The 15,653-nt window shown below is 39.4% G+C and overlaps 1 protein-coding gene across 3 annotated transcripts in view; it reads left to right on the top strand.

Moving 5' to 3' along the window:
* Window positions 1–11,670, top strand: part of PARVA (parvin alpha) — a 90,594-nt gene extending 78,924 nt beyond the window's left edge. For all 3 annotated transcript variants that reach the window (XM_039537416.1, XM_039537414.1, XM_039537415.1), the window contains exons 10-13: window positions 803–871; window positions 3,003–3,104; window positions 3,965–4,037; window positions 10,003–11,670. In XM_039537416.1, coding sequence (XP_039393350.1) covers window positions 803–871; window positions 3,003–3,104; window positions 3,965–4,037; window positions 10,003–10,079 — 321 coding nt within the window. In that variant the 3' untranslated portion in view covers window positions 10,080–11,670. The remainder of the gene's footprint in view (window positions 1–802; window positions 872–3,002; window positions 3,105–3,964; window positions 4,038–10,002) is intronic.
* Window positions 11,671–15,653: the final 3,983 nt, after the last annotated feature.

Below are 15,653 nucleotides of genomic sequence, written 5' to 3'. Positions count from 1 at the left end.
TCTGAGTGTTACATTTATTGCTTTCATCAACATTAATTTTGCTTCAGAAGATAGAACAGGAGAGATATATAGAAGTCTCCATTGTAAAGAACTTTGTCATGTAACTGTGGGTATGTTAGACACCCACAACCGGCCAGTGCCAGCTGACTTTTAGCTCATGGCTAAAGGGCTGTTTAACTGTTGTGTAGACATTTGGTTTTGGGCTGCAGCCCGAGCTCTGGGACCATCCTACCTTGCAGGGTCCTACAGCCTGGGCTTCGGGCCGCCCCCGAATGTCTTCACTGCAATTAAACAGTCCCTTACCTGAGCCCTGCAAGCCTAAGTTAGCTGGCATGGGTCAGACAGGGGTTTTTCATTGCAGCGTAAACGTACCCTGTATGTAATGTAAAAGAAAACCCAATAGGTCGATCCTTAGCTCCGCTGAAGCCAATTGAGAAATGCCAGTTTACATCAGCGGATTATCTGCCCCCATGTATTTCAGCTGCTATCAAATTGAACCCTAATCTAATAACACAACTCTCTAGACTCCTACAAATCTTTTTTTTAAGCTTTCTGAAAAAGAATCACATTATAACAATGTGTTTTAATTATCTGATTAGTGTTCGTGTCAGTTCTGTTCCTCTCTCAGAAAACCAATCAATCTAGGAGTAAAATACTTGAAAAATTGCAGGTTTCTGTTTGTAACTTTAAAACATTTAGAAATCAACTCTAAACACTGTGCATGTGCAAGTCTAACTTATGGGAAAAGTTGAAACTGCTGCTCTAAAAAGTGCACCTTGATCAACATGTTCTTATTTTTCAGACCCTCATCACTTTTGTGAACAAGCACCTGAATAAACTGAATTTGGAGGTTACAGAACTGGAAACCCAGGTAAGAATTCATAGCCCTGGTTGGTAGGGGAGGACAATTGCACTGTACTATACACATGTTCAAAAGTTTCACTAGAGTCTTATTAAGCCATCTTCAAAGAAATTATTTCACCCAGGAATCCCTCTGGATTGCTTAATTTTATATAGGTCTTTCATCTGAAGATAAAAACTATACTGCAAAGACAATGAGCTATTCTAGTAGTAACTGAATTTCTGGAGCACATTCCCTCAAAAGATTTGTACTTCCTTTACCATTAATATTAATTAATATTAGCTGTACACTATATAAGGAGGGTCCAGACAATTTTGGTCATTAGAGATGCCATAGCAGTTTTTGTGCAGTAAGAATCAAATCCCAACTTGGGCAATTGCATTCCAGCTACCTTTACTTTACTCAAATGAATGTCATGGGACTGCTGTGACATTCACAGAGACTGCTTACATACGTAAAGTTATTGTGTGTATAAGCAGTTGCATCACTGGGTTCTAAGCCTGAGAGCTCCACAGTGTGACATGGTGCTGGCTCCTCCTCCTTGTTTCCAGTCACTAGAATGCATGGAAAGAAGCTAAAAATACATTAAATATTTCCCTGGTATTCTTTTTCTATATAAACAATTGCTGCAGGCCACACAGAAGTTACATGATGAGATAGGAAGGAAGGTGGTCTGCATGATCACCAGTGAGAGGGGAGATGTCCAGAGGGCATTTTTTTCCTTTAAGACATGATTCTTTTTAAGAAAGAGTCTCAGAACCCCTCGTATAACTGACTTCAAGTCTCTAATAGGTATAGATTTTGCACAGGTGAAATTAAGAACGAGATGGGAGGAGACATATAAAGGCTTTCAGAAATATGGCTTTGTTTCTAAGTGTGTTTGTTTATTCCATTGTTTTCTTACTGAAGAACCCTCATTAATCAAATGTCCCTAGAGACCCCTAAAAAAGTTCATTGAAACTGGATTTCGCTAAGCTGAAAGGTTGATTGTATTTCCAACAGCAGAGAGATGATGAGCAGCTTCAGATAACCTGGGGAATTGGATAAACAGAATTTGATTAAGTGAGGCTATGTTCTAGCATTGATAGTCGTGATGTATAGATAAGATTGAGATGGCCATTCTATTCTAAATCTCTCTTCACAGTCATTCATGACTTTCTCTAAAATGTTGCCTTTGGGCAAAAATTTGCTCATGCCTGGTCTCAGCCCAGGTTTAGAAAAAATCCATTAATCTGCTTTTGTGTTACACAAGTGTGAAAAGAATACATTTCTTTAAAAAAAATACAGAATTTATGTCATCTCAAGGAACTCAAAACCATGTTTTTAAAAAGCTTGACATGCTTATTGTTCTTTATGAGGAAGGTGATCTTGTTCTGAAATTTTTGAGAAACGTGTTTTAAAATTTAAAAGTAACATGTATGAAAACCATGTGCATAATGTGTGAAGTTATAGTTCATAATAAATAAGGATGCACCATAGAAGTTAGATGGATGCCATCTACCTATAACTGTGTACACTGAAAAATAGGTTAATATGGACTTTGCTGAACTCTGGACAACCCTTTTGTTTCTTTATTCCCCTCCTCTTTTTCCAATATATTGAGATTTCTTGTGCAATCATTAGATGACATATTCATATCTACTTTCTTCTGCTCTGGGGCTGTGTGCCATGTCACAAACAGTTCGGAAGAGATGGCTGTGCCTCTGCCACAGGGCCAGCAGAATCTGAATTGAATCTGAATCTGGTTCCATAGACCAGCCATCCCGAGGCTCCCACACTACAGAAGTGGGCTCACAACCCCCTGTTCCTCCAGTGATTAATCCACTTCCCAGTTACCAAATCTACTCAGTCTTCAATGACAAGACGCCCATAACTGCAGGTCTCTGCTGGCCACAACCTCTTTCCAGGGTGTTTATATGCCCACTTGTTTATGCCAGTCTCAGATCAGTTTAGCCATGAAGGCATAATACCTGATAAAAGCATAAGAAGTCACATAGATTACATCTTTTGATGCAATTAAAAATATTTAGGTTAGTAGTGTCACCAGCATGCTGTATTAGTCAAAGGGTATCTTGCTTATCAGGCAAACTAATTATACCGTTTTAGAATATATACTCAGACATATCATGGTCTCTTACAGTTTGCAGATGGTGTGTACCTAGTGCTGCTAATGGGTCTCCTGGAGGGCTATTTTGTGCCTCTGCACAGCTTTTTCTTGACTCCTGATAGTTTTGAACAAAAGGTAATTCTGTTGTTGGATTTTATATTTTTATATAAAGAAAAACACTTCCTGTAATACACCGTACAAACCTTTTTACGTAAGACTGATGTACTCTACCTAGGTTAAAAAAAAAAAGGAACTAAAGTGGTCACCATTAAAAATTCAGCATTTGCCAGCATTTACTACACAGTAGTATTTGAGATACTATGGTTATTGCCTCATCTGAGTAGAGGAGGAAATTGTGTTAACTGTCTGGTTTCTAGGAAATATTAACTGTTTGTTGGCAGCCACTGCAATGCTGCCATTGAGCAATACTCAGTATTGCCATGGACTTAAATAGGACGTCTGTGCCTGAGTGCTGGCAGAATCGAATTATGAACAACAAAAACTGGACATTTGCAAGATTTCACATAGTTTAAAAATATGAAGGCATATTCCCTTATATGCACAATATACAATTTTAAGACCAAACACTGCCCTTAGTCTTCACACACAATCTCTATTGTCATCCAAGGCAATTCAGCTGTATATTTGGATCAAGGACAGTACCTGGACTATATAGTGTTCAATTTTTACTATTTTATTTTTGTTAGATTGGTAAATTACTTAAAAATTAACTTGTCTCTCAGTGGACAGTTGAGCCCAAATCCTATTCAGATCAGGACAATCCCATTTGCAAATAATTTGATTTCTGACCAAAAAATACTTGGAATAATGATTAGTTCCCTGGTTTCTATGGACTAGATCCTCTGATGTATGGAGCCATGACAATTTACACCAGCTGAGGATTTGGCTCTGTAACCTTAAACACAACCTATGCTGACCAAGGTCACTGGGCAGGAAATAATGTACAATAATGAATGTGTTCATTATATTACCAGGTCATTAATGTGTCCTTTTCATTTGAGCTAATGCAAGATGGAGGGTTGGAAAAACCAAAACCGAGGCCAGAAGGTATCCTACTTTATTTATTATTAATCTTTTTATCAGTTTAAGGATGAAATCCTATCCTATGCTGTGGTGTTGCGGGTGCGATGAGGGTACAAGGCACCTCTTAATCCACAAAAGTAGAGAGGCAAGTCTGTCTGTAGTTCTCAGGCAATCTGTGGTTAGGGTATGTGTCTAGCTCTCTTTCAATCAGCATCAAGTGCTACATGGGGGTGCATGCTGATCCTCAGAGAAGCAGCATAGTCCTTTCAGCATGTGTTCCTCAGCCCCTCCTTGACAATTCCTGCCTTTGCCAGTAAAAGTGCTTCTGCAAAGGACACAGTGGGTGATAATTCTGCTCTGGCCAGGGCAGGACTTATCCATCATGAACACCTGTACTGAAGAGATGATGATATTAGTAATATGAAAAATTATTTGTGAATTGTATTGCTCACACATCTGGATCACCCTACTCCCGCCCATTTCACCTTCGCCTGACAAACTCTCCAAAATGTGCAACATCATTCATAAGGGTTGTGTCGAAGACTCATTCATTGTGGTAGGAAAAGACAAATATCAAATGTTCATTGAGTTGCCTTTGAACACAGCATCTAATTGTGAAAATTCAAAATATTTTGCATTTATCTGATCCAATGTTCCCTCATCTTCATGAGATGACTTTTTATACTGGTGAATTTTCAGACTTGTGTCTTATGTATTTCTGCTGCTAAATTTATAGGCAAGAGGGTGAGACTTGGGGAAAAGCTGAGCTGAGAGTTTCGCCATTGATTTTAGTAGAACCAGAATTTCATCCTTGCACTCTCATATGAAAGACATGGGTTTAAGTCCCACTCACAAGGCTGGATTGAGGCAATCTAGAGCCTGAGGCACCTCATGATATGACATGGAGTGCCACTGTGGCACCACTCCTGTAGCCCTGCCCCAGCCATGGTTCCATCTCCCAGTTTGAGTAGTGGTGGTAGGGACTTCCTCTCCCTTCCTCTTATCATCTCAGGAGTGGCAGCTCCCTTCTCCCCCTTCCCACCCCTCACTCCTTATATACATACATGCTTCCCTTGGGAGAGCAAGGGACCCTCAAAAAGGGAGGAATGGCAGCAGGACCCTGCCCCAGTACTTATACCCAGGCTGTTGGGGTATCTGTTTGCTGGCTTATTGCACTCTGCTCACACACAGGCAATCCTTTTCTGGGTGGTGTTGGCTGGACATTTCCAGCACAGTATGGTGTGGAAGTAACACCCCATAGAGATGAATGGGACAGTTCGGACTTTTCACACCTATCATTGCAGGTTGTCTCCAGATTAAGGCTAACATCACTGGATCATCTATGCTATGGTCACCTTTTCAACTATTTCTTTGCAATGATAACAGCTGGAGACTTAGTCTTAGTCTACACTAAAAAGTTAGGTTGACCCAGCTACATTGCTCAGGGGTGTGAGAAATGCACAACTCTGACTACCGAAGTTAAGCCAGTCTAACTCCCACTGTAGACAGTGTTAGATTGACAGAAGAAATCTTCCATTGACCTAGCTACCATCTCTCAGGGAGGTGGATTATCTATGCTGATGAGAGAAACCCTCGTGTCAGCATAGGTACTGTTTCTACTGAAGCACTACATTGGAACACCTGCAGCTGTGCTGCAGTAGCATTTCAAGTATAGACAAGCCCTTACTTTACAAAACAAACAAACAAACAAAAAAGCTGAAATTGTAACATAATCATAGGCCTCAGGAGCTGGGGTTGCGGGCACAGACCTTTAGGCCTATGCCTTAATCTGGCAATATTGATCCTAGTTTTTCACTTCTTGTGATGGCTGGGACTATTGTGTGCAGGCCTACTTTAGCTAAATTGATGGTGACCATATCACAAGGCCTTATGTTTGGGCAATCAAAGTAAGGTGGTGGAAATAGTGAAATCTAGGGTTTCAAGTAAAACAGAGAGTAGCTGTGCTCTCCCAACTCCTGGTGGAGGTTTAAAATTCTTATGGCATTTTAATTTTTCAGGTATTTACTGTTCTAGGGGACAGCTAATTTTTCCAGTATAAATCCAGCCATAGGGACATTTCAGTATGTGTATATATATATATATTTATATATATATATATATATATATATATATGCCATTTCTTGTGCAATTATTGAAATGCTTAATATGAAACTTCCTGCCCAATATGAATGGAAAAATGCATCTGTTTTATGTGTTGTTACATTGGGCACAATGCCCGTGCCTAAAATTTCCAGAGAGCAAAAGAGCATTGGAAAGTATCTTTACTATAAATGTGTATACTAAATAGTCTTAAAATTCCTACACAGCTTCTGTGAAATATCTGATGAATAAATGCTGCAGAATATGAAAAACATATGTAGAAAAAAATAGCGAATATGGTAAATAAATTAGCATATCTGCATGGTATTAACTTTTTCAGGGCCAACCATTTATTTTTGTTATTTGCAATATATTATTTGCAATTATATACAATGAAAGGGCTTAAAAGGGCCCCCTTAATTTTATCTTTTACTACTACTTTGTATTCAAGAGACATCTACAGATATGATGCTAAATGTCATCAGCCAACATTTTCAGAAAGAAAAGCCTGAAGTTAGACTCTGATGTCCATGTTTAGGTACCTACGGATGGGATTTTCAAAAGCACCTAGATGATTTAGAAGGACAGCTTGCATTGAAGTGAATATGGACCGAAGAGCCTAAATTTAGGTTCCCAGTTTTGGCCATCATTGTTTTCTTTACTAGTCATTATGATTTTCTTTCCAAAATATCCCCAACTGCATACAGCAGAAGTGATTTCATAAACTCTGTTCATCAGTCTTTAATGAAAGCCTTGATCTTGCAAGTTCTTGCATGGTGCAAGGCTCTTGGTGTCCGGTTACAGCACAAAGGCAGGCAGAGACTTGGTGCGAGTGTAATTTAAAATGTGAACACAAACACAATTAAATTGTGATCTCCAGAATGCAGCCAGCTTTTCAGGCCATCCAACTCTAATATTTAAGGGGCCCACTTTGGCAGAAGATAGACTCCATGGCTCATAGTCCAGATCCTGGTTGGACTTCTCTCAGTTCTGCTAGGACTCATGGGAATCTTTGCTCTCAGCCTGTGTCTCCTCATCCATGACTGAGTGAAGAAGAATTTTAAAGCATTGTCGAGTGCAAGCTCCTTCTGGGTGACACTCCATTTTAGAGGCCAGCCATGGAAATGAGCTGTTATGGGAAGAATCTGATAAAATTATGTTTCTATAGAAATGTAATAAAGTTCTATAAAAAATTAATAGAATTCAGTGTTATGGAAGTGAATAGAAATGATTAACTCTTCTAGTGTTTTTTTTTTAACCATCCTGTACTCCTGGGGGAATTCTGCACCATTGTGCATGTGCAGAATCATGTCCCCCACAGATTTCTTTGCTTCCCCACAGAAAAATGACTTTCTGAAAGGGGAGCAAAGAGAAGCTGCAAGAGCATTCGCGCACCACTCTCTAACAGAGAAGGTACATCTTTTCATGCACTCGAAGCAGCTGGTCGAGAGGCAAATCACCACGGGGCTAGGTACACCCCAGCCAGTGGCTCCTAACCTGAGCCAGGGTCAGCTGCTAGACCCGGCTGGGCTGGAGGCAGGAGAGGACAGGACTTCCTCTTCCCCTGCAAGGAGTGTCTGGGGCTGCATCAGACCCACCTCCAGAAACCTCCCCCAGCTGCAGGAAGCTCAGCATCCTCCCCTGCTTCCTGCCCCCATCACTCCTTAACTGTGGCGGGAGGGGTCACTGTACTAGGAGCTGCTCCCCCATCCCGTGCATCCGGACCTCCCATACTCATACACCCCTGCCAAGCCTCACTGTGTACATCCAGAATTCCTCTAGCCCTCCATACCCAAACCCCACCCCACTGAACCTCAATCCCTGCATCTGGAGCCCCCCGCCTCAGGACCCCCTATCTCCAGACCCCAATCCCTATACCCAGACCACCATCCACTGAGCATCCTTCACTCACCCTGATGCCCCACCCCCTGCATCACCCTGAGCCCCCACATCCAGACACCCAACTAGATGCAACCAGACCTGCACCCCAAGAAGCCCCACTCCCCCAGCATCCAGACTCCTCCGCTGAGCCCCAACCACCTTCACTTGGAAGCCGCTGCAGAGTCCCATTGCCCCTGCACCCGGACCCCCTCAAAGAGCCTGTCTGCATCCAGATCCCCCCACACATAGACCCCCCACTGTGCTGCCTGCACCCAGATTGTCCCACACAGAATCCTCTCACCCCACACCTGGATCCCCCCACACTGAGCCCCTTCACACTTGGATCCTGCCTGGTTGAGCCTGCTTACTCCACACCTGTTGCGCCTGGCGCAGAGAGGCAGGGCCCCAGGGTGTTTCTGGGGCAGACTCAGACCTTGTGCTGTGTCAGGGTAGGGTGTAGCCTCACAGCTGAGTCAGTGTCCCGGGGGTGGGAGGTCTGCAGGGTGATCTCCCACCTTCGTGCAGCCAGTGCCCTGTGCTCCCCACTGCTATGCTGGAGCCTCTGCATTTATTTATTGACAAACAAAGCTTGCAGAATTTTTAAATTTTGTGTGTAGAATTTTTAAATTTTTGGTGCAGAATGCACTCAGGAGTAATCCTGTAGAATTCCATAGAGATTATGAAATTTTCAGAGATGTTTTATGGGGTGGTTTGAAAATATTTGTGCAAAGTTTTCCATTAAGTTCTGTAGGACTCCTCTACAAGGGAATAAAGGGGGTCATGTGACTCCAAGATTCCCAGATCCAGGCTTGATGGGGGAAGCTCCCCTTTTTAGAGGTAGAAAGGCAGACCATAACTGTAGCAATCTGGGCTTTGTAGAAATGCCCTTCCCTCGATTCCCAGCAGCTTTGGGATTCTTTATATTTTATAGCCTTGCTTATTAGCTCCTGGAACCTATCTGTGTCTTCCAAGGGGCCACAAAGTGAAGGGGCCTAGGGATTCATCAATTCCATTAGGTGGAATAGTCCCTTCATGAAACGCAGGAGGTTCCATAATTACTGAACTCTGGAAATGAAGCCTTTTTTTGTATGGCTTCTGCATCTGCCTTGCCATGAAGCCAATGTCCACAGCCCTCTACAGCTCGCATAGCTCAGAAAACCCTGCCTGGTTTGGCTGGATTGGACCATTAGAGCGTAGACATTTGTTGTGGAATCTTCAGAATCACATAAAAGACTGCAATATAACTACTAGAATGGCAATATTATTTTAATAATTACATACTTTGCTAGGACTGCCTGCATGCTTTGCAGATGATTTGTTTACACGGACCAGAGCAGTGATTCCGGTCATTTAATTTGATATATATTCTGTCGCAATAACGTTGACTTTCTCAACAACTTCTCTTGGAAACAGAGTGGACATTCATTAGCTTTCTTGTTTCGCAAAGGTGGGGTTTTTTAAAGCTTAGATATATATCGTTTGAGGCCCCGAAGCAGCCATCTACTTGACCATGTTCCTAACTTTTTAAGGACTGGGGATGTGGGATCTTCCGCGACAACTTTCAGAGGCATTTGTACACCGAACTCCCAAGGTGCTTTAGAAAAATCTCACCTTAAGAATGTCGAAGTGCTTTAATTTCCTTGCAAAATAGAAATCTAACAGAATATGTTTTATTCAGTATGGACCCAATCCTGCAGCCCCTCCATATCTGAACAGTCCCACTGGAGGATCAGGCCCTGCGTGTCAATTTAAAAAAAATGCTTCCAGATTTGTACCTGCAATTTTTCACCCACAATCAAATGTGGGTGCAATTTTGTAGGTACAAATAATCACGGGTGCTATTTGTCCAGTTTCCATACCAGTGCTTCCTATGTTTGTGGTTGTGTATTTGGGGAAGAGATTGAGGAGAGAAGAATGTACTTGCATGCAAGAAGGATGGGCATTTTTTCTGGGGCTTCCTGGATATCATGAAAAGAGCTGATTTTACCTTTTTCCCTCCTTTTTCTAGATATTGTAAATTGTGATTTGAAGTCCACACTGAGAGTGCTGTACAATTTGTTTACCAAATACCGGAATGTGGAGTGAGGAATTTATTTGGGACAGATGAACGTCTGTTAACAAAGCAACTAATCACAACAAACAATCATATGCTTCACGGTCATTCCTTTGCATTTGTATTTTTTAAAGGAGCTGAATCATTTCTCAGAAGTGTTTTGAACTGATTATTCTTGCTACGCTTATTATACCATATGCTTAAAAAATTAGGGCTACATTAAACCAAATGAAATGATGATGTAAAAAGTCTGAAGGAAGATAAGTAGGTACCTTCTGGGGAATTCCATCTCTGATTAATATATCTCTAGTCTGTTTTAAAATACTCAGAGCAACAAGCAATAGACTTGATAGCTTTAATTAAACTGGACTTTGGAACCAATTGTAGGAGGTTATCTTCAGCTGTATATTAAATATTAATTTGAAAAAAAATCAGTTATTTTTCTAATCTGAGAGAAGACAATATCTTCTATCCATAATAAGATGGATGCATCAGGGGATCCTGCTAACTTACTGAATGTGTATGGAAGGATAACTAGGATGTGATGGTTCACACTGGAACTAAGAAGAAGAGATCTGTAAAAGGCACTAAACCTGGTTAACTATTTTATGCTGTTGTATAAATCAAGGCTTAACTTTTCTGAGTACTAACTGATATGACTACTTATTCCTTCAGACTCGTAATGATGTGATGTTCTGATTTAAATGTGTATTGTCGATCAATCGGAACAGCACTCTTTACACCTTGTATGCTTGATTTTGTGCAATGAGAAGACCTTTTCTGCAAAGTACAAAATTCAGTACAGTGTCAAAACCTTATAGTACAGACTCTTCATAAGTATAGGCTCTTTCCTACAAGGACACCCAGGGATAGTAGAAACTGAAGTAAAAGAATTGTTTTTACTTAAAATGAACAGTTTAGAAAAAATATAATTGGTATAAAATATGCAGTATGTTGGAAGGGCACAAGGAATTAATAATTAAAGCCTACATTTAAAAAAAAAGTGGGTTCCCAACTAAAGACCTTAAAGAAGCCTGATTTTCAGAAAGTGGGTGCTCAATACTTACTGGAAATCAGACCTCTTTAGGGTGCTTCAAGTTAGGCACCCAAAAATGGAAGCACGCAAGATCACTGTTCACTTTTGAAAAATTAAGCCAAAAGTATAATATAGTGTAAGAGTAGTGAGGCGTGTTTAGCATACACATTTTAATACAAGTGGTAAAGAATGATCAAGAAAAGTAAAGTTTGTAGTGTGTCATACTGTAATATTTGTAAAGCTATTAGATGGGATAGCACTTAAATACTGTAGCCTAAAAAATACGGGATAAACAACTTTTATTTTTACACTGATATTTTGCCTTTACTTTAGAAAGAAATTATATAAATTTAACAGAAAATAAAATAGTGCCTGTTTTTCTCTATAGTCTATTTTATACATTGAGCTGCAGGCCTACTATGTTGCTAGTTTAGATTTATTTACATAAAAGGAGGCAGTGTCTATCTCCTTGGTTAGTTCATGATTGAATTGTTTTGTTGTACAATGTACATCATGCAAAAGTATGATTGTTATTTTCTGGAAACAGTCCTCCGCCCTTCACATTCTAATACATTGTTTGGCATTAACTCAAACTTGCTGTGATTGTTACAATACAAGATTCTGTGGAAGTTTTAGATGAATAAGAATTATTTTTCCGCTCTAATCATGACATATATGAGCTGTGATGATTTTACATTTTCAGTTGTAAGACACACAGGAGACATGGGGCCTGCTTCTCCTCTCGCACCTCTGTCAGGCCTCAATTGGATAGGCATAGGTGTCCATGCTAGTAGATCACATTGCATGAGTCTAAATCAGGAACAGTGCCATTGAAACCAGTGGTTACCAAGGAGAGTAGTAAATTAATCATTACTTAGAGTTTTAAAATCAAGATTTAGATGTCTTTCTAAGAGGGATGCTCCGACTCAGTCACACATTATTGGGCTCAATAGTGTTCACTTAAATAGTTGAAAAGAAAAAAAAATTCTTTTAGGGCTGGAATTACTGGGTAAAATTTTTGGCCTGTCTTATGCTGCAGGTCAGACTAGATGGCCATAGTGGTCCCTTCTGGCCTCAAACTCTATGAATTACACCAGTGTAAAATTAGTATAGGTGAAAGGAGAACCATGCCTGTGGTCTCTTGAATCAGTTTATCTGAAGAAATGCAATGCTGGTAAGAATTATTCATAACAGATTTATGTTACTCATTATCTGAAGCGCTAAATATTTTATTTTGCAGTTTTTGCTTATTTCTTTTTCAGTGCAGTCATTAGTGTTAAATCAAGCAATGATGTTCTTCCATGGATACTAAGTGATGTTAAATAATAAGCTGATATTAACTTCAGTTGAGGTGCTTATTGAGATTCATTACTCTGAGAGGTAATATTGACTGAGGCAAAGACAACATCAATATTTAATTCAAGGAACAATAAACCAGGATGTTCATTGAACCAAGTATTCAATATCTGTATTGTTACTTACTTTCTGAATGTCCAAAGACTATCTGGATATCCCTACATTTTAGTAATGGTTTTCAAATGCATGGCAGCTTTTCCTTTTCTAAAGGGCTTATGAAGTTAGAGGTTTAGAAAAGAAAAAATATTTTCTTTTTTTAAAGAGGTAAATAACTGGACTTTTTGCTCCCAGTCAGAATGCTCTAATTTGTATATGTCATCTGATTAGTTAATGTCCTTCTAGATCTCAGTATTATTGACCTTTTGAGGAGATAAACAATAGGAACTCATCCTGCAGTGGGTTTTTTTGAAAGCCAGTCATGAGCCAGAAGTGTTCTCCTGTACATACCCATAGTTACAGTATGTTTTAATACTTTGCCAGGAAGTTTCAGATTTCCCTTCTTTGGTTATTTGTCATTTATTTTGTCCATCTACAAGTCTATATGCTAGTAACTGCTAGAATGCCACAGTTCTTTATTTTATTTTTTACAGATTTTATTCAGCTGGAAAGACATGGCACTCTCACACACACTGAACATATTATATGAGCAAAGCATATATTTTTAACTGGCTTTGTTTTCAGGAGAGCACTTTTTTAGTGAAGACAGTTAGCTTTCTGTGCATAGAAGAAAGATTACGGACAGCAAATCTAATTGTTTCTTGCATCTGTGCATTCGTCCTAATTCTTATTATGGGTTGCTCTGCTAATGAAGTAGGGTTGTGAGTTCAATTCTTGAGGGGGCCATTTAGAGATTTGGGGCAAAAAATCTGTCTGGGGATTGGTCCTGCTTTGAGCAGGGGGTTGGACTAGATGACCTCCCTTCCAACCCTGATATTCTATGATTCTGTGATTCTATGAATTGGCAAATTTTTTGTGTCAGTAAATTCCATCTAAAACAAATCAATGGTCAGAATTGTGAAATACTTACAGTACAGTAATTGTTGGACACTTAAGACTATAAAATCTCATTGTTTTTCAAAACAAAATTTAAACTTTTATATGAACATCCATTTTATAGCAAGAATTTTTGTAAACTAAAATCTTATATAACTATATGAGAACACAAGTATTATAAACCTAGAACAGTATAATAGTTTATTCACACACACACACACACACACACACACATATATTACAGGCCAGTGGATTACTGCTTATATTTCAGATTATATAGATTTAAATAGCCTATAAAATGAATATGAAATCTAATCTATAGATATCTAATATTTATTGCTTTTAATATAGAAAATAGAATATTACTGTAGTCAGTTTTCTCTTTATCAAGTAATATTTGGCCTGCACCTTCCTTATGTGAAGCTAATTAGGTCAAATTTTGCTCTCAGTTACAGGGCAGTTACTCTTGATTTACAGCAGTGTAACTGAACTTGAATTTGTCCCATTGGCTTAGAGGTGATTTAAGTTTTAGGTCAATTATGGCTTTGTTTATAATTCTTGTAAATGATTAAATATTTCCACATCAATCATAGCAATTTTAAAGGACAGTGTTTTAAGATTACATTGAAATTCAGTGGGCCCAATCCAGCAAAATAATCTCTGGCTTTCTGTGCCACGAAGGTCCACAGGTTTCTAGGACCACAGAAGGTTGAGAGAATATTGAAGTGCCATGAGATTTCAAAAAAGAAAGAGAGAAAGAAAAATCTTTACCATGAGTCTTAACAAATGCCAGGAGAGCAGGAAGTGCTCTGCTTCCCAATTCTTAATTCATCTATCTCCCATCACAGCCATGCAGCAGTGCTTTGTGGGTCTTCCCCATCCCCATAATGACCATTGGGTTGTTTGTAGGAGGGAGACCTCTGCAATAGGCAGAGTCCTGGTGGATCCTCCCCTCCCCAGTTACTGTTTGTCTGACAATGAGGAAGGGCAAGTGTCTAGACTAAGTAGTCTCTACTTCTCAGAAGAGACCTCCAAAATGGAGTTGTCACCCACTGAGGTTCTAAGATCTTAAGGCTATGGCTCCTCCACATTTTTTTTCCATCTGACTGACATTCAGTCAGCCAGGGAAGAATGAGCCTGTGAAAAGATGTCAGGGTTGAGTGAGTTCACCTGTTTCTCCAATATCATGTCCATAGAGCTGGGTTGCTATATATTGCAAATGGACTATCCATGAAAAGGGGTGCTCACAGAATGCCTAATCCTCAGCATTCCTTAGTTGCTAGGTACTTCTCTCTCAAAAGAGGGAGCAGCAGCCTGTACATCTTCAGAGCTCAGGAAAGCTCATGGAACTTCTGTGGACCAGTAACGGCTGGATATGGCCATAACATTCTAAGTAAAATTTTCTGTTTACTCTTTGGAACAAATTCTCTGCTGGTGTCTCCACTGAAGTCATTGGAGTTGTACCAGCAGAGCATTGGTCCCTTCTGTTTTACAGCAGGGTCTCAAGATAGGATCTGGGTATTTTTTATGTTCAGACAAGCTGTATTAATTAAGACAAATGATGCTTGAGCAGTGTGACTGACCTTTGCATTGTCCATTGATTTTTGCAGGGACATGTTTTTAAATTCATATTTCGGATTCACTTAGCAGATACTACTCCAAGCCGCAAATGTTGTTAAACTGAATGGCTTTAAAATGCAATGGGTTTTATTTCATTAGGCAGAAATATGTATGAATATTAGATATAGTACATATTAGCTTTAGACCTTTTTTATTTGTTTATTTTTGTTATTCCCTTGATCTCCTCTCATAATGTTGTCATCACTCAAAGCCTCTGAATGTGCTGAACATCCCAGAGCAGAATAGTCCCTTGAATAATACTTGTAGCCTTCTCTACAGCATTACCTAGTGGTCTTTTATCATCTTATCGTGAGAACTATTGTTGCATTTTTCTAAAGTTAATGCAGTCACAGATTACATGTTTCAAGTAAAGTGAAAATTAGGTTAGAAAACGATTTTTAAAAAATGTGTTCACATGCAAAATAGTCTATTGTAAGTAGATATTGGAGCCAAAATAATAAATATATCAGAATCACAAATGTTCTACTTTCTAAAGCCCTCTGATCATTTAACATTTGTGAGGGCTAAATTCTTTGTATCTGAGTCTAAATCTGTGCTTGTTTGCCCTGAATCTATTAGCTAAAAACAACTTTGTCATATT

This window comes from Mauremys reevesii, linkage group 4 (assembly GCF_016161935.1).
Source record: "Mauremys reevesii isolate NIE-2019 linkage group 4, ASM1616193v1, whole genome shotgun sequence".
In the NCBI taxonomy this organism is placed as follows: domain Eukaryota; kingdom Metazoa; phylum Chordata; order Testudines; family Geoemydidae; genus Mauremys; species Mauremys reevesii.
This window is presented reverse-complemented; position numbering and strand designations above follow the sequence as displayed.